Source organism: Triturus cristatus, chromosome 3_1 (assembly GCF_964204655.1).
Source record: "Triturus cristatus chromosome 3_1, aTriCri1.1, whole genome shotgun sequence".
NCBI classification, from domain to species: Eukaryota; Metazoa; Chordata; class Amphibia; order Caudata; family Salamandridae; genus Triturus; species Triturus cristatus.
Window position 1 is genome coordinate 631,655,580 of NC_140583.1, and position 24,715 is coordinate 631,680,294.

Here is a 24,715-nt window from a genome sequence, read left to right on the forward strand (position 1 = left end):
TGGCAGCAGGAGCAGGCCTGTCAGTGGATGAAGTGAAGCGGGTGGGGCGATGGTCTTCCTCATGTTTCAAGCGCTATGTGCGGCCGGACTTATTGTAGTATGATGCAGGAATGCGCAGGTGTGACCACTCTAATGACCTCTTTCTCTTTCCGCTGTAATATGCTCTCTAAGGTGATATGGGTGTTGGGACACTCTTTCGTACGACGGGCCGCCTGCCGATTGCAGCTGCAGCGGGGGTCGAAACCGGAGTGCTTGAAGGAGATGTTGTTCCATTAGGGAGGCACAGGGGCCTGCGAATCAGACAACTGTGGCGGCTGGTGGAGGAGACGAGGGACTTCAGTCCCCGGATTTAATTATCCTGCATTTTGGCAGCAATGACATGTTGGCTCTTGGTCGGCAGGCAGTCAGAGAGGCATTGCTGACGGAATTTGCATGGTTGGGACGGACATTCCCTTGGGAGCGGATCGCATGGTCATGCATTATCCCGCCGCGGGCATGGGGCCCTGGAGTGAGAATGAGAGCATTGAACCTGTCAGTAAGGCGCCTGAACAGGTAATTGGTGAAACTGTGCACTGGACAGGGCCGCCAGTGCCATAAACCTCACAGACTGATCAGAGGTGACCAGATATTTCATCGCAACGGCGTGCATTTGTCAGACATTAGGACTGATGTTTGGCTCAACGGCATTTGGTCATTTGTGCGGAACTTGTTCTGTGGTGGGGAGGGCGAAGGACCTTTGGGCCCTGGTCGCCCTTGTGGCAGTAAGGAGGCCACAGAAGATTAACTCACATTGTTAACGGGAGTCCCCTTGCAGACTCCCTAGGCCAGCACTGAGGGAGGGAGAAGGTAAGCTCTCTGCAGAGAGAATGGGGACACCGGCTGGGGGCAAGGGCGCCAGGTTACAAGCTAGGGCATGGGGCAGTGGCCCCTGATTATACCCTACGAGCCCCCTTGGTCAGCCTGGTGGTAGAGGGGTGGGCCCTGAAGTGGCGGACAAGGACCAGAGGGCTGGGGCTCACCTCTCAAGGACACAGGTGGGTTGCGCCTTGTGTGGTTCTTAGTTTAGGGACGCGAGCCGGAGGGCCCATTGGTGCTGGAGTGATAGAATGTGTTGTAAAGAAGTAAGTCAGTTAGTTAGGCTGATTGTTCGCAGTGCTAAGTTAAAAGTGTAAATATTGGTTAGTGATCAATTCATTAGGTCAGCATCAGAAATGTAAATAGGTAATTTTAATTTGTCATGTTTATGTGTGATGGTGTGAATAAACATGGCCGTTTTACCCACAGTTCTGATTCAGGTATTGATGTGTGGGTTCCCTAGGGCGGGGCAGGGAGCAACTGGGGGTCCAGGCTCTATCATCTCACCGCAAAGGTTATATAACAGCGATGTTTCCAAGCTCGGCCTCAAAGGGATATAATTTCTACAGGCAGAAAGTGAAGCTGTGTCCCCGCCCAGTCCTAAAGTGTGGCTATTGTCAGTTTCCCATGTGAATGGTCGTATCGTTTGAGTTCAGATCCACAATGTGACGGCAACATGTGTTGTACAAATAAACTTGCATGTTCTGCTCTAATTGCTGTTTTCTGATCCCTAAAGTGATGATGTGTGCTGAGCGCTAAAGAGAAGCTAAGTGCTGAGCCTCAGCAATGCAATATGTCAAGCCTCTTTGATGTGCGATGAGCCCTAGTGTGATAATGTGTGAGCTCTAACATGATGGTGTGACCTGAGAATTACAGTGACAGTATGACCTGGGCCTCAGTAATACTGTTTGATCAGTCATGACGTGATACTATGTGTTGGGCCTCAGTGATGCCGTCTCAGTGATGCTGTATTTCGGCTTCTGTGATTCTGTGTGCCAGGTCTTAGTGATGCTGTGTGTTGGGCTTCAGTGGTGGTCTTTGCGCAGTTCTAACATGATACTGTATGTCAAGCCTCTTTGATGTGCAATGAGCCCTAAACTGATGCTGTCTGAGCCCTAACGTGATGTTGTGTTCTAAGCCTTAAATTGACAGCATGTCCTGGGCCTCAGTGATGCTGTGTGTTGGGTCTCAGTGATGCTGTGTGCCGGGCCTCAGTAATGCTGTGTGTTGGGATTCAGTGATACTGTGTTCCAGATCTCAGTGATGCTGTGTGCCAGGTCTCGGTTATGTTGTGTGTCGGGCCTCGGTGATGCTGGGTGTCGGGCCTCAGTGATGCTGGGTGTCGGGCCTCAGTGATGCTGGGTGTCGGGCCTCAGTGATGCTGGGTGTCGGGCCTCAGTGATGCTGGGTGTCGGGCCTCAGTGATGCTGGGTGTCGGGCCTCAGTGATGCTGGGTGTCGGGCCTCAGTGATGCTGGGTGTCGGGCCTCAGTGATGCTGGGTGTCGGGCCTCAGTGATGCTGGGTGTCGGGCCTCAGTGATGCTGGGTGTCGGGCCTCAGTGATGCTGGGTGTCGGGCCTCAGTGATGCTGGGTGTCGGGCCTCAGTGATGCTGGGTGTCGGGCCTCAGTGATGCTGGGTGTCGGGCCTCAGTGATGCTGGGTGTCGGGCCTCAGTGATGCTGGGTGTCGGACCTCAGTGATGCTGGGTGTCGGACCTCAGTGATGCTGGGCGTCGGGCCTCGGTGATGCTGGGTGTCGGGCCTCAGTGATGCTGGGTGTCGGGCCTCAGTGATGCTGGGTGTCGGGTCTCAGTGATGCTGGGTGTCGGGTCTCAGTGATGCTGGGTGTCGGGTCTCAGTGATGCTGGGTGTCGGGTCTCAGTGATGCTGGGTGTCGGGTCTCAGTAATGCTGTGTGCCGGGCCTTAGTGACGCTATGTGTGGGAAACAGCGTTTACAATGCTGCTATTACCACGCAGATAGGTAACAACACGATCGTTACAACAACCGCGTTGTTACCATGCGTGGCTTTACATCGCAAGTCGTTTCTACGACCTGCGCTAGGTGGCGTGCAACACAAGGGAATGTGTTGGATTTTAAACACATTCCCTGCTGTTGCGCTACCTGGAGTAGGAAAAGTCATTTATGCTATTCCTAAATCCAGCGCGCCACCTAGCGCAAATCGTAAAAACAGCTTGCAATGTAAAGCCACGCGTGGTAACAACATGGTCGTTGCAACGACTGCGTTGTAACCTCCTGCGTGGTAATAGCACGCATAGTAACGTGCTATATTCGCTATGTGCTGGGCCACAGTGATGCTGTGTGTCGGGTCTCAGTGATGCTGTGTGCCGGGCCTCAGTGATGCTGTGTGTTGGGCTTCAGTGATGCTGTGTGCCGGGTCTCAGTGATGCTATGTGTTGGACCTCAGTGATGCTGTGTGCTGGGTCTCTGTGATGATCTGTGCCGGGTCTCTGTGATGCTCTGTGCCGGGTCTCTGTGATGCTCTGTGCCGGGTCTCTGTGATGCTCTGTGCCGGGTCTCTGTGATGCTCTGTGCCGGGTCTCTGTGATGCTCTGTGCCGGGTCTCAGTGATGCTCTGTGCCGGGTCTCAGTGATGCTCTGTGCCGGGTCTCAGTGATGCTCTGTGCCGGGTCTCAGTGATGCTCTGTGCCGGGCCTCAGTGATGCTCTGTGCCGGGCCTCAGTGATGCTGTGTGTCGGGCCTCAGTGATGCTGTGTGTTGGGTCTCAGTGATGCTGTGTGCCGGGCCTCAGTGATGCTATGTGTTGGGCCTCAGTGATGCTGTGTGTTGGGTCTCAGTGATGCTGTGTGCCGGGCCTCAGTGATGCTATGTGTTGGGCCTCAGTGATGCTGTGTGTTGGGACTCAGTGATGCTGTGTGCCGGGCCTCAGTGATGCTATGTGTTGTGCCTCAGTGATGCTGTGTGTCAGGTCTCAGTAATGCTGTGTGCCGGGTCTCAGTCATGCTATGTGTTGGGCCTCAGTGATGCTGTGTGCCGGGTCTCAGTGATGCTGTGTGCCGGGTCTCAGTGATGCTGTGTGCCGGGTCTCAGTGATGCTGAGTGCCGGGCCTCAGCGATGCTATGTGTTGGGCCTCAGCGATGCTATGTGTTGGGCCTCAGTAATGCTGTGTGCTGGATCTTAGTGATGCTGTGTGCCGGGCCTCAGTGATGCTGTGTGCCGGGCCTCAGTGATGCTGTGTGTCGGGTCTCAGTGATGCTATGTGCAAGGTCTCAATGATTCAGTGATGATGTGTGCCGGGCCTCAGTAATGCTGTGTGCCGGGCCTCAGTGATGCTGTGTGCCGGGCCTCAGTGATGCTGTGTGCCGTGCCTCTGTGATGCTGTGTGTCAGGTCTCAGTGATGCTATGTGTAGGGTCTCAGTGATTCAGTGATGCTGTGTGCCGGGTCTCAGTAATGCTGTGTGCCGGGTCTCAGTAATGCTGTGTGCCGGGTGTCAGTTATGCTGTGTGCCGGATCTCAGAGATGCTTTGTGCCTGGTCTCGGTGGTGCTGTGTTAGGACTCAGTGATGCTGTCTGTGGGCCTCGGTGGTGATTATTGCACAGCCCTAACGTGATGGTATATGCTAAACCTGTGTGATGTATTGTGCTTAGTTTTCAAATTATGCCCTGGGATCACCCCTAAATGTTTGCACCCATAAAAATGTTGCTTTCCGCACAAGTCTACATTAAAGGTGTTGTGCTTAGCACCAAAGTAAAGAGGTCTACTGAGCACTAAAGTGATACCGGATGTTCAGCCACGATGTTATTGGTGGTTTTCAGAAACAAATTCCTAAAAACTATTTTTTACTGATTTTGAGAAAGTTGCCGTCCGTCACAGTTCCAATGTGGGGGGGTGAATGTGTGCAATCAGTTTGCTGGCACCTGCAAGGCAGCAGCTATTCCACACGGTAAGACAGAGATCGAGCCGACAGTCGTCAGGGTATCCTGGAGGGGAGGGGACTTGTCATCTGAGGGGCTCCCAAGCCCAGACACTATAGAGTAATCTTCTCATATACAGCCCTGTCAAGCACTGCAGCATAACATGAAGTTTTGCGAGACATGCTAGGCACAACAGCTTTTAGAGCATGAATCCGGCCTCATGACTGGCATGAGGAAGTCTCAGAAGTCCCGCTGAGCACGAGGCCCCGTGCCTCAAGCCGTCCTTGGAATGAATCCATATCTCCCCGTCTTTGGTATTCCAGGAATCCTGCATGCGACAGTGGTAGGCTAACTACATGCATGGCTGGGACTGCCAACTCAGTGGGGTAGCCCACCTAAGGTAAAGTCACTCCTCAAATTGGAACTCCCAAAGTTCCAACATCCGGCTCTCTTCTATTTGCAGCCTATGTGGTACCTTGCGGCCTGATAGTGAGACTGCAAAGTGCCACTTAAATCTGTTCGACCATAGTACTGCAAGTGCAACACACAGTCCCACAGCAAATCCACTTTCCACTGCTTGGCCGAGCAGCCACAACAGCTCCTGTTTTTAGAGCCGGTGATAAACTGGAACCTGGTTACTGCATTCCTGGTGAAATGGGAGGGATCCTGGGTACAGGAGAAGTATGTAGGTACCACTATTAATTCTGTTGCTCAATAGGCTCTCTTTTTTCCCAATCCACCTGCTCCCCGCCTACTCAACTGTCAACAAGCTTAACCAGCACACCAACAGACTCCTTACTAATGAGAGAACTAATGAGGAAAAGGGCATGGCTAAGTGCTGGTTTAGGAAAGTGTGTTAAGGTTAAAAGACACCAAGTTATTTTACTATCTTTCAATCTCTCCCCTACCCTAAGTCTTTATCTTTATTCTGCTTCATTTGTCGTTCTTCACATCTCTTCCTCTCTCTATCCCTACCGCGTTGCTTGTTGTTTTCACCTCTCTCTTTCTCTACTAGTCATCCACCCTAAATGTATGTCACTTAAATCGGAGATGGGTCAGTTGGTGATATGCACAGAGAGAGTGCATCATCAAGCTTAAATTGTGTAAACGCAATCCAGGGTTAAATTCTGCAAAGGTTAGTTTGGATTTTCCTCTCATCCGTCAACTTCCATTAAGTAAGAACCACATTTTTAGATGACAGTAATTGTACATGCTGCCTATTATAAAAAAGCAACTTCAGAGCTTATGTTCATGCCCTTAAATGGTCCACGCGATTGAATGCATCTGAATGGTGGTAACACCCTACCCGTGGCCTCCAAGACCCCACAGTTGCCCCCCTTAAGGGCATCCTACACATCAAAGCATGTCTCATATAGCGCTAAACGAAGTATCATCCATTGGTGTCCCTTTCCTGCCTGCGCCATCTTCAAAGCCAGCTGCTTGATTTACAAAGCCATCATGACCAGCATCCCCACTTGTTTTGAGGACAAGCTCACCATCTCTGGATGCTCTCGGCATACTCTCAGCCAGACCACTATCACACTGGAGACTAAGAAGTGTTTAAAAAAAAAAAAAAGCAAGGCAACAGGCCTATGTTATCTTAGCACCCATTATCTGGAACAACATCCCCGTATTCATAAGGACCACTTGCCAACGCTGCTCTTGTTTAGGAAAGAGTCAAAGACACAGCTCTTTGAAGAACACTACATCACAACGCAGTAACACTCCAATATCCAGCTACCTCCCCTATCAATTGTTGACTGTTTGCTTGCCTTTAACCCTGTTCAGTGCTCCACTGCCTTTTTTACTATAGTCAGACTCTTCAAATATCACATACATACATACAAATAATAGAAGAAAGCTTAACCTAGAGCACACCATACATATGAAGATGTTTAAAATTTCTGGAAACAACTTCTCCTTATCTAGGCTACGACCATGTAACATATTGAATGTAGATACTTTTCTAGTGGGTGTTACACCTACCTCCATAAAGGAAATCCCTAAGCTCCAGACATCAGAGTGGATGCCATACTGCTCCCCAGAAATCCTCTCGGGCTGTAAGACAAAAAAATGAAATAAGGCCCGCAGGACCGGCCATCCCCAAAACTAACTGATAGTTTGGTTGCTTCCTTCACTATGGTCAAACACTTGCCACAGATAGAGAATATACAGCCAACAGAGGCCTACGATTTTATGTTTTGGGCCCCATCATATTGATGATCAGATTACTCCAAAAGCCTAAATATCTCTCCTCAGTAAATATGGATAACATAATCCCAGTTAGATGTACAATTAATTGCTGACATCTGTATTGCAATGATACTGCATTGATAGACAAGAGGACGCGTTTAGTGACAGGCATGTTTGCAATCATACTGCAACGATGTCCCCATCCCTTTCTGCAATGAAAGATATGATCCATCTGCAATCAGGCTTACTTCATTATTGTCAAATTTTACAAGCACCACTCTTCTCTAAGTCATCGCAATCACCTACAGTAGATGGATCCAAAGGACAGTGCCAGACCAGCGTCTCTTCAAACAGAGTAGGCTACTTTTGCTCACACTCTCTTTACTTCTAGTTAAGCTGGAGTTGTCAGACTCCTTTTCAACACATCACTTATGAGAAGCCAGCCCTATTTCTGTATTGCTCACACTTGTCTCTAGAACATACAATGATTATTAGTTCACTTCAACACTCACACTGCAGTAACATATTCTCCCTGAAAGTAATGGATATCCACTTGTGATCTTGATGCCATTCTGGAACCTCTACTATTCCTTGCCCCCAACAATTCTCAGCAACTTAACTTTCAATCTGAACAGCCATAAACGGCACACCTTTGGTTAACTCACCCCAAACCCCTCTGACCAACACCTACGAAGTGGCACAGAACCCAACATAGTGGTGAGGTCTTCAAAGAACTTTCCATGAGCAGTTAGGGGAAAGGGCGACATGTCACAAATGCAGGGGTGCGCATGGGACCTTTAACGTTGACTGTGAGCTGTTTAAAAGATGTGGAGAAGATCCATGGATTTAACGGGCACTGTCAAAAAAAGGGGCTGACACTGCTGCTTTGGATGCTGCCGATACTGATCCTTTGGATCAATTCACAATGCAGTGCAGGGCTGTCAAGTGGTGGGCAGGTGTGGGTGAAATAAAGCGGTCAGTTAATGAGTGAGTCTTATTGCAGGGACATCTGGTGTCCCATAAACGTAAAGAGATGTGATATCACATATTGAGACAAACAGGATCAATGCTAGCTAACAGACTAACAGGGTGATCGTTTACCATATAATCTGCAATGTCTAATATTATCATTTGATCAGTATCCAGGATCTTTTCAGACTGGCATGCACATAAGAAGCAATGGTCCACTGTTATGTAAAAGGCAAATGTTATCCTATGGATTTTCTGCACCGTGGATCTCTCAGGAGCTGTCCTTGCTTCGTAAATGTTAATACTAAGAGACTACGTAGAGGAAATGGGGTGCTAAAAATATGGTCCAATGGTGTTCCAAAGTATCCTTCTCTTCTGGTCCAGCTTAATTGCCCCCTTCCTCCAAAGCTTACAGGCTGCTGACAAATCTCTGGTTTTCTTGTCTGAGAGAAGATTTTTCAGTAACATGGACTAACACACCTATGGCCTCTGTTGAAGTAAAATCATTCTCAGGTATATCTCAGGAGACTTCTGGCTCCAGTAAAAATGAAGATGTATAATCAAAGCAAGGATCATCAGAGTGTCTGGCAAAACAGTTCTAAAGGAGACTTATGATTACACATGTGATGATACTCTAACAAATGTGATCCATTTATAGCCAATGAGGCAGTAGTCCTGTAGGCATAATAAGCAATCAAACAAAGGCGCTGAGCATGCACTAATCATGCAATATATCAATCATCACTGGTGCATAGATAAGGAGGCAATTTACACCAGCATGGCAAAGGCAAGCTTTCCATATTTGGATATCAATGTGTACCTGATGGCATACATTTATACTGAATAAGCTCCAGCAAGACCCACCTAACCTCAGTGTTCCAGCTCATGGACTGGATTCTCGAAAAGGCCACTCAGTTAAACCGCGAGCCCACCTTCTTCCCTAGTTTCAGAGGCCCATTATTATAACACTAACCTCAGCAACTGCACAGCCTTTCTTCATACCATCCTTGGGCACGCAAAGCTCCGCTATCATGCCTTTTACCTCAGCTTCATCCTTTATCTTTGAGCATGCAACTGCTGTTTATTTTTCGTTGCATAAACTGTTTTGAAAGAAAGCGTAGCTACTGTATCAAAACCATCCCTACCTTCACCTCTCCTCAAAAGTCTAAACCTCCAAACATTTCCCGTATTTGGCCCTGTTAAAACCGCTGCCCTAGAATTACCAGTAGCTGGGGTACCAGTACATGGGGACAGAGTGAAATTAGCTAGGGATTACAAGTTCTGAAGGAATCAGTATGCACATTTACCTTTTCGACCACAATTGTGATCCCTAAGCTTTCAGAAAGCAAAGCTTACTTTCAGTAAATGAGTGTGACATCATAGTGGTGCTGCTTGCTCTGGACTGAGACCCAGCACATGAAAATCTGCTGGTCACCACACAGCAGTGTGAAGAGAACAGTGAGCTAAAGCAACAAGGGATGACCCGTGCTTTAAAAACAGCAGAGTTGGGAGCGTGAATTGCTTCTAAGGGCCCACTGGTCTTCGGGATGACTTAGCATGGGCCCCCAAGAGGGACATAGCTGGAATGAAGTGCTTAGACAGATGGGCTGCACTTATTTTGCTTTGACACCAGAGGATACTAAATTCAGAATCCCTGCAACAAAATTAATAGTTTTCCAGGTTCCACTGAAAAGAGGTTTATTGGTTATAATCAGTTTTAACTGAAAACCAGAATACCAACCAATGAAGCAGCTCTTCTAGAGAGCCAGCTACCCTTCCCCTCGGTTCTTGTGCAGCAAAAGAAGCCCCATTCACATATTTGTGTCACGGGCAGGCCAGCTCTGGCATACACTTACTCACCGCCATGTAAGCATTTGTTCCCACGTAGGTTTTGGCTATGGAATTCACCAACTAGAAGACAGAGTAAAGGAGATTATAATACCATTCAATGCAGAATCATTTGCTAGTTCACTAGTAATTTTTTCCAAGCTAAATTAAGCTGCAAGCCTGGAGGCCTAGACAGCTGGAGGGTGCATGCTTATTTTAGGCATTATTAACATCATGTTGCCCCAAAAATTGATTCAAACCTGAAAGAGAAAAACAAAGATACTGTATTCAAGTGTTTCATGTATCCAGAGGTTCTACTACCTTTACATACATTTCTATATGGTCAATGAAGAGTTTTCTTAAAATCAATACTTTTTTCACACAGCTTGTGAAGGAGTAGCACTGATTCCATCTGAAAGAACACAGAGGACTCATGCTCAATTCCCCATTTTATGGAAGAAAACATTGAATTTACAATTTTCTTTGATAAGCGGACTTTCAAAACCGTTGGTCATGGGAGGGCTTACCAACACAAATGATTACTGGGGAAGGTTTGTAATCTGGTCATACTAGACAGTGGACCACCATCATTCCTGTACCACCCATTCTGAAGGGACATATAATATGCTATGGATCGATGATCCCCGAAGACTAGTGGGGGTCCTGTTAGGACCTTACATAATGGGATAAAATGCTAAAAGAAGCAGTCATCCCTATTCGCACAAGCTTCATTCACTCATATTAGCCCCAGTCTTCTCAGATCACACCCTCGTTTCTCTGGTCATTCTCAGGCTTATACTAGAACCCCTGATAATACCACACAAAACCAATACTTCTTTTTTAAAGGAATAACTCTTAAACTGACATTTGCATGCATGCATGTGATAACTAATTGCATTTAGTATGTCTGGCTCAGCTTTCAAACCAACCTATTTTGAGCAGAGCCTAGACTTCTTGACCAAGCTAGCCAGGAGATTAAAGGAGGCTATGGCCCAGGTGCTTACAACTATCCTATCTGTGACATGTATCACTTTTATCTTTGCAGATCACAATCTAATGTGATTGCCTCTTTAATGGAGCGGTGCTTAGTAAAAATGAAATAAAATGGAGTGTGAGAACATTGTCCAGAGCTGGAGTTGGACCCTGGGACGCGAAGATCAGGGGTGTTTCGAAGGCATGCTTTTAGGCCACTAGACTGGAGAGAGCATGGCCTTGACATATCACTTGAGAAAGGTGACACCACACAGCTTAAATTACATCAACCAATGCCACCTTCTATGTAGTTAAGAGAAGCCATTAACAAATTCTCAAAAGTAACGCAATTCTGGGGCCCTTCAAAATTATCGATTGTCGTGAAAATGTAATACACCGGGTGGACGATGGCTCTCTGATCTTGGACATCTAGAACCCTAACATACTAATAAATTGGATAACTGGTGAACATGCCTGCGTGACCTGGATTCAGCCCACCGCAAAACCACAAGGTCGCAGGTGCTTGGTGACAGCCCTTTCTAAACATGGACTTGTTCCGCGTGCCCTCCTGCTGTGAAGTCTAGGGCGCTCTAGTGCGGTGCAAATTTTCATCAGCGAGCACTTTGCTGCTGGGGCCTCTGCATGCTTTGATCATGGATGACACGTGCCATGAGGAGGGCGGTCTGAGGAGAGCGACAGATTTTGACAACTCAGAACGCGATGGTGACCTTGTCTTTGAGACTTGTATTTGGCAGCAAGGGAAGGGGCTGAAATTCAAATCGACACCGCATAAAGCTCCGGGGTCAGAGTCCGCAGGGACACCTCCAAATGGAAATTAATTACAATTTGTGCTGTGCTTTGCAGAGGCCTCACTGCCATTGTTGCGCCAGATATTCATTTTTATTTTGTAATAATTTTTTTGTGCACGCCGGTTGGGGTCCCCAGGCGAGACTTCCCCCCCCAACCCATTCTGCTGCCCTCACTTTTGTTCGGCCAAAGTACTTTCCCAGCACAGCTGCATACCAATGAGGCCTTCTATTTGTGGGTAGTAATTACAATACACGCGCTTTCTGCTGGCATCGAGCGAACAGCCATTCTGTTCCGCGCCCAGGAGAATGGTCGGTATGGAAAGTAAGCTGGCGGTCTCTGCTGACGACAGGTGAATGGAGGGGCTGGGGTCCACCTGCCCCTTTCTGACCTCTGACCCCTCGCCCAACTCCCCCCCCACCCCCTCTCCCCATCTACTGGGCTGTGCATTTTATAGACGATAGAAGACAGAACATAAATAAATGCAACATCGTAGAGTACCTGCGTGCTGACTCCGAAATCACAGAGTTTCACCTGACCCCTGGTGTCCACCAGCATGTTGGAGGGTTTCACATCTGCAAGAGAAGACAAAAAGTGCAAGCACTGTCAATCACGCCCACATGTGTATCATGTGGCAAACGGTACGTGTAGCATGGGAGTACAGCAGCAGGGCGCGTGGCACTTTCAAAGTGCTGCACTGTGCCTCGCGCCCTAACTAGGAACATGCAGGAGGCGCCCTCTGAATGCGGGCTCTCGTAACATATGTAGGGCGGAGTAGGCTTTGTTCTTATAAACGCCTATATATTTAGGGTGACCAGGCGTCCCAGATTTGCCAGGACAGTCCCGGGGTTTCACCCGCTGTCCCGGCAGATTTCGGCAATTTTGGCACATGTCCCAGTTTTTAGAGGGGGTCGACTGAAACCAGTGAGAAGCACATGTTGGGTGTTTTAAAGCTGTGCTAGTAAGCAGTTGTTATATGTAAGCAATTTAATTAACAGGTGTGAAGTTGGTTTTAGAAATTACATTTTATTTATTTTCTTAGTGCTTCTTTTATGTTCCTATGTCGATAAGACATAAGAGTTGTCATTCTGCGCAGTACGGTTGATGTAAAATTATAGTCCTTCTATTTTTGCAAAATGTCCCGGTTTTTAGTTCTCAAGATCTGGTCACCCTATGTGTATTAACGTCGCCACAAGTGAACATAGAATAAAATGTATTGACCTTTGAAGGGACCAGGACAGTAGTTCAGTAATATACCCTCCTCCCGTTTTCCTTGTCAACCCACAGCAGTGAACAGAATAAAAAGCAAACACATTAGGCCGCATCCTGTAAATGTTTGCCCCCATCACGTCGGATGACTCTTCGCGGCTCCCCACTGTTACTGGTGTCCTGAGAGCGCGCCAAGTGTAGGCCTTCCATGAAGTCAGAGTTCACATGTAACCTTCCGCTGCGGCTCGGGCGCAGAAAGGGATTCTTTCGTGGTCAGTGGTGGTTGGGGATAAAAAGAGAGTCACTGGTCTGGACTGCGAGGCTGAGGGTGCACGTTAAATAAGGATATATATTCATGCCATGGAGACGGCGGTTTAAGGACTAATGTGTTGAACGTGATTAGTCCATTTTTAACGAACCAATTAATACCGTTGCGTATGCATCAAATGGAAGTAAGTTAATTTCACATATTATAATAATCATTTCCCTGTCAGACTCTGCTAATTTATAGTCAACCCGAAAGAATATTTCCTATTGTACCAGCCACCACATACAAAGCAGATCACTGCGAGCCAATGCAAGCGCTGCTTGGATACGGGACACAGGCTGAGCGGACACCCTACACCACTTTCAGTGACGATCAGCAAACACAGCGACATCCTATACAGCAGAGGTCACATCACTTGCAGAACCTATCGCCGATTAACCAGCGGAATAAGACACCATTCACAAAACGCACCATCAGCAGAGTAAAGCACTATAGTCTATCATTTACCACGTGAGACGACAAATGTGGACAATCCATTTATTATTGGTATAAAATGACAGAGCATGGAACGACATCCCGGTATCCACCAGGACTGCCACGACCTGGCTGTGATTTAAGAAAGAGCCGAAGACTCCCCTTTGTAAACAACAACACATTACAATGCACTAACAGTCCATGTTTCGTGTTAGAAAACAGCTACTCTCCAATCACACGCCGGCTGTCTCTCTCCCTTTGATTGGTGCACCAGTCACACATGCATCCATGACATCTTGAATGGCGTAAGTTCACCATGGGCTGAGGTGGTAACAACATAACCTCAGCCAATCTGTGCTGCTTATGATGTCTCCGACTACCAGTGTGAGATCGGCTATAGAGCACCATTAATTAATCGGCACTGCTTGTGATGTCTCATTATTGCCAGTGTGGGATGCCGTTTTATAGATCATAAGTTAATTACTCGCACTGAATATTATGGAATATTAATAGGGAGGGATCGCTCCTCTGCTGATGCAGACAGAAGACCCCTTTGTAACTGGTACCCACGTGGCAGGTTATATTAAATAGATCTTTAATCCTGCTCCTCTGAACAGGCCTCTCAAAGATCGAAAGGGTTAAAACAACATCCACGCCATTTGTATCAAGTGTATTTTTATTCGGGGCATTTTGTCTTAATGTCAATTACGCCCGACTTTAATTGAATGCAAATTGTGCGTATATGTCTCTGTACTGCTGAGTGACCGCTTTCGGTGCGCGCGGAGCCCGAGGGGGGCGCCGCGCGCCTGCAGTCTGCGCGGCCTATGAATAATATGAGCACAGCCATAACTCCAGCATTAACCCCTATTCATTACGTCTAATTGTCTTATGAAAATGTGTCAGCGGCGGGAGTGAGCGGCGTGTCCTCCTGCACTGTACTCTAATGAGCCGAACAGCAGGTACAATTAAATATGACAATATTTCTGACGGGCAGCATCAGAAATGTATCCACAAGCAACATGGTGGCGCGAGGGGGAGGTAGCAGGCCAGACCGACAACGGCAGGACCGGACCAGCTTGCCCAGCTCCCCGTAAACTCCAATGCCCGTTTATAGCCCAAGTGTCTATTTTGGCATCTCCAGAGGGTGACCTCGGGTCAAACAATACGACATGGGCTTCCTTAATTGGGAAACCCTATTCCGGGGCTTTTGTGCATGTCCCCATTACAGGTGTCACTGCTGTCTGCCGCCAATGTCGCACTTTCAATGGCCACTGGGTGGCACTGCTGCACATGTCCATCTGCCCCAGTCAACACTTTAGCTAAAACTGTTCTCTAACTAGACGCTAGGTGTCACTGCTCTCCTGAAACAGATCCCTTCTTGTAAGGACCGAGGTACTGTCCATGGAAACCGAGTTTCAGTGCTGACTATATTTCAGCTAACCCCTCACGCTCACTGTACCATTGAATGTCCGTATTAATCCCCTCTTGCCCTCTGCAGGGTTTAGGTAGGGTGGCCGCCTCATTACATGTCCTTTCAGACACATTTTTCACTCCTGGTCTTTTCACTTAGAAATGCTGCTATCAGGTGTGTTGATTTAGGTTAAGGAAGGAACGCATTATTACCATACCTTGATTACAATATCCAGAATGAAGTGGTTGCCTCATAAAATCCCAGGACTGGAAACCGTGTCTGCAGTGACAAGAAGGGAGGTGGCCACGGTGGGGTTAGGCTCTGCCCAGAGGGTACTCCGGAGGGTTCTCATGCCAAAAGGGGCCTCTGCTCTCCACAAGACATCCCCTACTTCCATACTGTGACTTGACATTTGGCGTTACTGCTGCACCAGAGTTGGTCTGTGCTTCTCTAGATCTCATCCCATGCCATACTCTGACTGGCCAAATGTCACTGCCATGGCATTGTCTAATGACCCTGCCCATGACCCGAGACAATGCTGCAATCCAGGAGGCAACTATGTCACTGCTGGAAGCCTCAGCTATTTTGCACAGTTAGTGCGGATTAGATGTTCCACGTGCACAGATTCAGTGTGGGGAAGCCAGAATTCTATGCGAGGGAAACTTCGTGGAGCTGTTGGTGCCTTCTCCACCTCACCTGTAGCCTTACCGCTGGTCGCCTGGGCTCCTCTCGCCGCCACATCACCTCGCGGCCCCACAGCGGGGAACTACCGCTCCCAGGTGCCCCAGCGGCTCGTGACGCCAAGCACGCGCCCGGAGGCGCTTAAAACTCTGTTGCTCCCTCCGCGTCGCGGGACGCGCGCGGGCGGGCGCCGGGCTAAGCCCGGGCAAAGGGCGGGCCCTCTGTGGCCCTCAGAGGACCGAGTGAGGCCGGGCCGGGCCCTGTTATTTGCTCAGCGCACTCTACATCCAGGACACACAGTAAGACTTTGTTTCCCCAGTTGTTTATGTCTTGGCCAAGGCTGTAACTCATATTGTGACTGTTAGTGTGACCAAAACCTGATTTATATTGTACTTGTTGACAATGTCTAAAGTGAGGCCTGGTAAACAAGTCCCAAATACTGAAGCAAGGACAATGGACAATTATCTCGTTAAGGTTGTCAGTAAGATCAACAAAGATAGGAGACTATCACTAACAAGGGTTAGCCCAGATTCTTCACCTACAAGGGCATGTACCCAGTCTACCTCATTGCCTAATCGTTGTTCGATAATGGATATTGATGCAGAAACAAATAATGAGATATTAGAGGCCGAACAGGAGATTGTCCATGACCTTATATTAAGTCCAGGTGTGACATCCCCTCGAAGGCGTACACCACCTCAGTCTCCATTACGGAGAAGGGTACGTGCATGTAGGAAGGCACCCGTTAGAAGAGTAGTGACCCGGAAGACTAAAAAGGCAGGCACATCCCCTACTAGTGGAGAAGATGCCCCTGAGCCAATAAATAATGTCGAGGGAAACATTCTGCACCCTTCCCAGATTATTCTCTTGACAACCTTATTTGAGTCTAAACTACAGGCATTGATTTCTCCTCTGGTAGAAAAGCTAGATATTGTGGCCCAAAAAGTCACTAGTTTGGAAGGTGCTTTACATTCCTATATTACTCAGTCTCAAAATGGGTCAATATCACAACCTCGTCTATTGGGGGTGATGGGATCTGGTATAGGGGGCCCAGGGGGTTCAGAGGCACATCAATTGGATGGCCTAAAGGTACATGGTAATGACACCGGGGCGAATGCAAAGGCGCCTTTAGTCACTAACTCACTGACTACCCAACCAACGTTTATGCCATCAATGGGTATTGCGAATGCACAGGCAACAGTACAAACACAATATGCCCAAAATAATAAGCAGAATATTGCAGGTGGGACTGAACTAGGTGGGAGAAATAGACCGAGGAGGAGTGAATGTGTTAACCTCCCTCCGGATTGCGTGCCATATACGCTTGTTCTAACTAATGTTCCGGAGATTGATAGTTGTCTGTCTGACTCAAGGCAAGAAACATATGTTGCCCTAAAAAACAAAACGCTGGCCTGGTTGAACAGGAACTGTGGTTTTCCGTGTGCCCTTGCAGAAGACATATTATTCACCCGTCGAGTTAGCTGGATTGGCAACGGTAGGAAGAATATAAGGGGGGACTGTATTATCATAAACTTCAAATATCCCCAACACGTGGCAACAGTCCTCCTCAGGGCTGCCGTTTTGCCAACCGTGGAAAACTCGGTACGTGTTAGACCTCTGGGTTTCTTTTATAATCATTTGGACAATACTCAACACTATTTGCCTGTACAGCATAGGTATCCTGGTCATGGGAGGGGGCCAGTTGGTTCTGTTGCAAATGTGAATAGATCTTCCTATCAAATCAGTGGGGACATGCAGGCTCAGCAGTTACCAAACAGTCAGCTGGGTAATACTCTATCTCTCCATAATCGTTTTTCTGTTTTATCATCCTTGGAGGAAAACGACTGACTGTCTGAAACACCAGTGAAGTCGGCACAGCCAACAGTTTCATCCCTTAAAATTGCCACATGGAATATCGCCGGCATAAAAAACAAAAGTGGGATTGATGAATGGTTAACATCATTAAAATCTTTTGACATCATTGCCCTCCAAGAGACTTGGGACAATTCGAACAGTTTTGCCTTGGATGGCTATTCCCATTTTTTTGTTCCAGCAACGTGCAGTGTGGCAGGGAGGGCTAAGGGGGGTCTGCTGAGTTTATTCAAACTGGATTTGAAAGGGACCCTATCACAGTGTATGTCGGGCTCTGAAAATTGCTTGGTTGTTGAATTATTAACCCTAGATAAGGTCAGGATTTTATTTGTAAATTTTTATAATACACACGCTAAGGAGTGTACTAGCCAAAACCTGGAAGTTTTGGATAACTTCTTGTCGGTCCATAGTGCTAATGTAAATTCTTTCGAATTAATATTATTAGGGGACTTTAATATACATCCGTGTACCCTCCCCTGTATTAGTCAAGAGGATGAAGGCCCCCCTCTTTCCTCACCGGTCCATCTAGAACATACCAGGTCTGGGGAGCTTTTGGAAATCTTTTTGGCTAGATGGAACCTATATGAATCCGGGTGTGGGAAGGGAATATATAGAGCCCCTACTTTTAAGGCAAAGGATACGGTTACTATAATTGATTATATTTTTGTGTCTTCTTTTTTGTTGCATAATGTGTTAAATTATTATACAGAGGTTTCAGTTTTTAGTGATCACAATCCCGTTGTACTTGCAGTAATGCAAACAGATTTAATCTCACTTAACAGAGCAAAAAACAGAGGGGGTGTAAATCTGAAGGCAAAAGACCAGAATCGACGGCTGAAATGGACTAAAATTGTGCCGGACATTTTCTTACGAGATGTGTTGTCCAAAGTAGAAGAAGAAGTCACAATATGTTTAGAGAGTAGTACACAACCGACAGATATTCTAATGGCTTTTGAAAACATCTGTAAGGAATTGAACCAGGGTCTTCAGAACAAATCGAGTCAGAAGCCCGTGATGGGAAAAAGATGGTTTGACAAGGAATGCACGAAAGCACATGGAGTCTTATTAAAAGCACTTAAAGCGACCCCTACGATTCGTGCTGATATAATCAGTGCAAGGTCTGTGTATAAAAAACCCATCTTAGAAAGAAAGAGGGTCTTGAAAGAAAATGCGCTGATTCAACTCCTTGAACCAGAAACTTTAAAAAATAGCAGCTTATTCTGGAAAATAATAAATCAGCCATTTTTCTGTGATGATTCCAATAGCCCCTTGGAGGCAAATATCCCAGATGAAGACTGGATCAAATATTTTAGCCAGATATATTCAGCAACAATGAGTGTGGCTGCAAATGATGGGATCTCGGAAACTGACGTAGGGGCACCCTCTACTGGTGACACTGCTGTCACCTTTGATATAGTAGACGTTGAAAGGGCGATAGATCTAACTCTAAAAAATAAAGCCCCAGGACCTGACGGGGTGCCTGGGGATGTCTATAAAAGTGAGCCGAAATTTTGGGCAAAAATTTTATGTAATGTTTTTAATGCTCTCCCTAATGCAAGAATCCCAGATTCCTGGAAAAAATCCATCATTATTCCTGTCTTTAAAAAGGGTAACAGGCAAGATCCTTCCTGTTACAGACCTATTTCCCTGATTGATACCTCAGTGAAAATATTGGGACGAGTTATCTTAACAAAATTGAATGAGTGGCTTACAGAGAAAGGGGTACTGTCAAATGCCCAGTATGGTTTTAGACCAAAAAGAAGTACAATAGACCAAGGGCTTAATTTGTATTTACTAGTTGAAAAATAAACAAGGGCTAAAGAGGGTTCCATGTACCTGGCGTTCATGGACCACTCGTCAGCGTTTGACATGGTAAATCGCTCTAAACTATGGGAAATTTTGCTAGACATTGGTCTTGATAGGGCCCTTGTCAATCTATTAGCAGACCTACATACTGATTTAACAACTTCGATTAGAGTAACCTCAGAAGGGCGCTGTACAAGTCACTTTAAGTCGGATAGGGGCGTGCGGCAGGGGTGCATTCTGGCGCCGCTATTATTTACCATTTATATAAACGCCCTGGACCCTATTCTCAAAGATGCAACCCTAGACATCCCACGCATAGGAGATCTTGGTATTCCAGTTCTCTTATATGCCGATGACGCTGTCCTGCTCTCACGCACTGGGGTGGGTCTACAAAGATTATTGGACGCATTTGAGAATTTTATGGGATCACTGGACTTAAAGATTAATGCTAAAAAGTCCCAAATCATGATAATGGGCAAGAATAAAAAGAGTAAGATCTCAAAGACATTTGTTTGTGGGAAGCAAGAGCTGTGTAAGGTAGCTACTTTTCCTTACCTGGGGATCACATTTGATGAAAGAGGCACTTGGGGCCCCCAGATAAAAACTAGAAATATTGCCCTAGCTAGATCATCTTCAGCCCTTCAGGGATTTGGTAAAAAACTAGGTGCTAGGCCAATAGCATCGCTACTCAAAATCTATAAGGCAAAATGTCTTGCTGTTGCCACATATGGAAGTGCTATATGGGGCAATTGCAATTCTGACAGTATACAGATTACTGAAAATAAATTTTTGAGATCGATACTCTCTGTACCGCAGTCTTCTCCCACATATATTGTCCATACAGAACTGGGAATGGGTTACATTTCAGACCTGATTAGAGTAGCTCCGGTCGTGGCCTGGTTAAAAATATGGCTGAATCAAGAAATTCCCCTCAACCACATCATTTTAAAAGACTGTTTGCAGTTGGATAGAGCCATAAATATACCGTGGCTAGCTTACATTAAAAATTGTTTTGTTAAATTAGGGAGAGTGGAACTTTTTTCCGCCCCGGAACAGATCACTGCGAAAGACATTGGTCTTATTAAGAGGATGATGGGCGAGTTATTAAGCTTAGAAAGAGAAAGAGTTGAACTGGAGAAACCTTCGGTTCGGAGTAGCATCATTTTGAGTACTCACATAGGTACCGAACCTTATTTAACCATAGTAAATCTTCCTTTTCACCGGTTCCTTTTAACTCGTTTCAGGTTTAACATGATTCACCTAATACTTGGACACTTTCCAACCTGGTGTATCCCAGAAAACGCCAGTCCGTGTAAATGTGATAATTTTTCGATTCAGGATACTACACATTTCTTGATGTTCTGTGACTTTTACACTGCCCCAAGAAAGAAATATTTGCTTCCTATTTTAAGGGAGGCCGGGTTTATTCAAGTCAAGCCTGCTATCCTTTTTTTACAGCTTTTACAAACCCCCAGGATTATGTATCATGTAGCTAGTTTCCTGGTGGGGGCTATTAGGATTAAGAAAAGCAAGTCACCCAATAATCAGACAAATATCAACTTATAATGGTGATTTTATTAACACTGTCAGCAGGATCTAGTTTCTTGGTGGATTCTTGTATATAAATGTAATTTTTAGATGGATGTAAATAGATGGTTTTATCTGACTGACCTCTTTTTTAATATTTTAAATGATTGAGTTGTTTAATGAAATAATGTCTCTTTATGAATTTGTATTGTATTGTTCCTATGTCTTTTTATGATATTTATTTATCGAAATAAAAGTACTTTGACTGACTGACTGACAGTGTGGTATGTCGAACACCTCAGCCAATTTGTGTCACTGTGTGGACTGGATCTCTCTGTTCTCACCAGGGCTCCAGTTAATGCAGTGCACCCATCAATGGGGTCACTGCTGTTGTAGTAGCGGAATGCTCCAGCAGCAAGTCACTGACTGGCCAGTGATACATTCTGACTGGTGGAGCTGCAGTGCTTATTGAAGTCTGCCCACCCTGGATTCACTGCAGTTTTTTCCAATCAGATATACCCAGGAGCCACATTCGTACCTCTCTGTGTTCCCAGAACTTTAGCCAGTACCAGACGTAGGCTGGCCACTGTGTATCGCGGTTAACCCCGTACTGCTTTACTCACCAAACATACTCGCACTGGGCCCCCTGGAGTCACAGCTCCTGTCCAGAGAACCCTGTATACTGTCAGTGCTCTGAGTGTCGCCGCTACCCCCAGCTCATGCCATTCCCCGACTGGCCACTGGGCGTCTTTCTGCATTGGTGCCTGCCTGCCCCTCTTCTGGAGAACCACCACTCACTACCCGGAGCCAGAAGGTGCCTCTTACAGGATCCACTAGAGAGATCACTCCCCCTAGCAGATCCCTACACTACACTGGTCTCTGGGCGTCGCTGCCTCTATCAGGGCTGCAGCCTGCACTCTTCATGGCCCTAGGAGCTATTCCTTTCCCGAGGGCCTCCCTCGGGGGCCTCTGAGGTGCAGGGCCAGTCACGGTGAGTTCAGTAGATAAAAATTATAAATTATATTTTATTTATGTATTTAGTTTTCTATATCGCGTGCCATACCATCGAGTGTCAGAGAAAAGTGCATGAGGTACCTACAATAGCAGCTGCGAGAAAATATACAGCAATGTATGTATTTTTAACATCGAGCAGTAACTAGTCCCTGCTCTTAGATGTGAGTCGGGTTAGGGGATTATCGCGGAAGATCAAATAGTTTCGCCCTCACTTCTCCCCGAACAGCGTCTACTATTGACCAGAGGCGCCAAACCTTCGAAAACGGTTCATTAGTTGATGTCGTGTTCATCTTAGCTTGTGACCAGTCTCCAAAACATATATTCACACATACTATAAGCATTGCTGGTACAGCATCTGTACACAAGAGGCGTCCGTGGGAAGTAAACAACTTGCTCTTCAGAGACCCAAAGTCAGGTTTGCTCAAGTGCACAGCCGCCCTTAAGGGAGAGCGGGGTCAGGGCCAGGCAGAGACCCCGGAGCACAGATTGTACCAGAGAAGTAGCGCCCTGATCACTCAAGGTATTGGCAGCGCAGCCCAGGGGAACCTAACCTTGTAAACGGGATATCACGTCAGTAGGCACCAGCGATATGAGAACAATGCGTGGCGAAAAGAGCTGAAAAGGCTATAGAGGAAGAAAGAGAGATGAACGTTAAAGAAAAGAAAATAAGAAGAGGAAAAGGGTGAGAAAATAATGGAGAGGAATGGCAGCGAGATGCGGGAGAGAAAAATAAAGACTTTGGGAAGAGAGCAGAGGACCAGAGGCGAGGGTGACCTGAGGGACGAGAAAGCAAAGAATGGTCAGCAATGTAGGAAAGAACAGGGGGAAGATGAGAACCGAGAGAAAGAGTAGGATCGGGAACAAAGAGGGTCTGTGAATAGTGAGAGAGATCGGAAAAAGTGGACAGGTAAGACGAGCAGAGGAAGAGGACATACCAAGCTAGTCATATTAAGTGCAATGTGCTTTGTTTGTGTTAATCAAAACCATAAAAAGTCTGCTATCTCCAATCAGGAGTACAGTGGTTTCAGCTCTCAAGTCAAAATTATAGCAGCTGTAACTGTGAATATAACATTCAAAGTCTCTCGATAACAACTATAGCAAAATACTGTCTATCACCACTATAACAAAATACACTTCAAATATAACCTGTCTGTCCGAGGAACCAGAGAATGGAAGGAGCATGGAAACATGCAATGGCTAAGCCCATAGATCTGGAACTGGATTTCCAATGCTTGTTGTAAATCTTTATTCCAAAATATTTTTTTAAATGGTCACCCATTTTGAATTTAAATATGGCCACTAGTGCATGTAGCGCCTGCTCAGGATGATGCAGTACATACACTGCAAGAGGCAACAGGACATCAAAAAAACGTTTTTTTCCAAGTGCGATATTCGTGAAGTCGTTGCGATGCTTAGCATGGCCCCCTTTGTAACGTTGCAACATATTCGCGAATATTGCAGATTTAAAAAAAAAAAACATTCAGATAGTCACTCAGCTACTATTGTATTCACACAGAGACCCACTCACACTGTTACAGCCACTCAGACTTACTTACCCACTCACAGACTTTCTGACCCACTCACAGACCCACTCCAGACACTCACGCACCCATTCATACACCTACTCAGACATTCATTCACACACACACACACACACACTCATACACTCACACACCCACTCACAGACTCGTACAGCCAATCACACTCACAAAACCACTCACCCACACACACCCATACAGCCACTCACACACCCACTTACCGACTTATGCAGCCAATCATACACACACACTGTCAAAGCTTACAGGTTACATACAGTTAGGAAATGGAATTAGAAAAACCTTAGAAATTCACCAAAAAAAACAAAGGTTACAGGGATGTTGTAGTTGGGCTCAGATTTCACTCATCCAAAACCAGTGAAATTCAGCAATTATAGTTACCTCAGCTAACTATAACTAACTCACCGCAATGCACTGCTGATGACCTCACATATTACATCACTCATGACATCACTCGCTAGCTCAGGTAACTATATCTCCTGAAATTCACTGGTTTTGTATGAGTAAAATCTGAGCCTTACTGTAACATATACCTGTAACCTTTGTTTTTTTTAGTGAATTTCTAAGGTTAAAAAAAAAAAAAAAAAAAAAAAATATATTAATATATATATATATATATATATATATATATATATATATATATATATATATATATATATATTACCTACTGGCGGTCGCCAGTAGGTAGTTATAGTTAGGACCACGTTTCCATAGGAAAACCTCAACATTCTATTTTGAATAACTTTGGCGCCGGTCGACGAATCCTCGCGAATTTCTCAAAATAGGTGGGGCGCTACGCTCCGCTCCTACCCTGAAAGTCTCGGGGGGATCCGTCAAGCGGGGGCTGAGATAAAAGGGGGGTCCCAAAACGCGTTTTTCCCATGCATTTTTCCATAGGACCTTTAGAACGAGCTACAGCCCGAACGGCTGAACAGAATTACTCAAAATTTGGCAGAGAGGTAGTCCCTAGGTCAAGGAAGTGCCTTTTGTAGGTCTGGTGTAAATCTGTTCAGTATTTCCGGAGAAAATAGCATTTAAAAGCATATATATATATATATATGCGCGCAGGGTGCGCGCACCGTGCGAGCACCGTGCGAGCACCCTAACGTGCGCGAGCGTAATTCTGATTGGTGGTTACATGTTAGTCAACGTTCGAATCGGTCGAAATCAGGAAGTGTCGGCCGCCATTTTGTTTGTTTTCAGTGCGAGAGTGAAAAAGGAAGGTGGCGAACGTGAAAAGGGGGCAGGGTAGAGAGTTCCTGACCCCCTAGCCTTTGTCAGGGGGTCCCTGAAGGACCCCGAAGGCAAAAAAAAAAAATTTTTTTTTTTAAAAATCGCGGGGTTGCGCGCACCCTGAAAAACACACAAAAAAAAT

The 24,715-nt window shown here is 46.3% G+C and overlaps 1 protein-coding gene across 2 annotated transcripts in view; it reads right to left on the reverse strand.

Annotated features, from left to right (window-relative positions):
- Positions 1 to 24,715, reverse strand: part of MAP2K5 (mitogen-activated protein kinase kinase 5) — a 1,189,932-nt gene that overhangs the window by 521,917 nt on the left and 643,300 nt on the right. For both annotated transcript variants that reach the window (XM_085644598.1, XM_085644597.1), the window contains 3 exons: positions 12,024 to 12,097; positions 9,777 to 9,827; positions 6,741 to 6,812 (listed from right to left, as the gene is read on the reverse strand). In XM_085644598.1, coding sequence (XP_085500724.1) covers positions 6,741 to 6,812; positions 9,777 to 9,827; positions 12,024 to 12,097 — 197 coding nt within the window. The remainder of the gene's footprint in view (positions 1 to 6,740; positions 6,813 to 9,776; positions 9,828 to 12,023; positions 12,098 to 24,715) is intronic.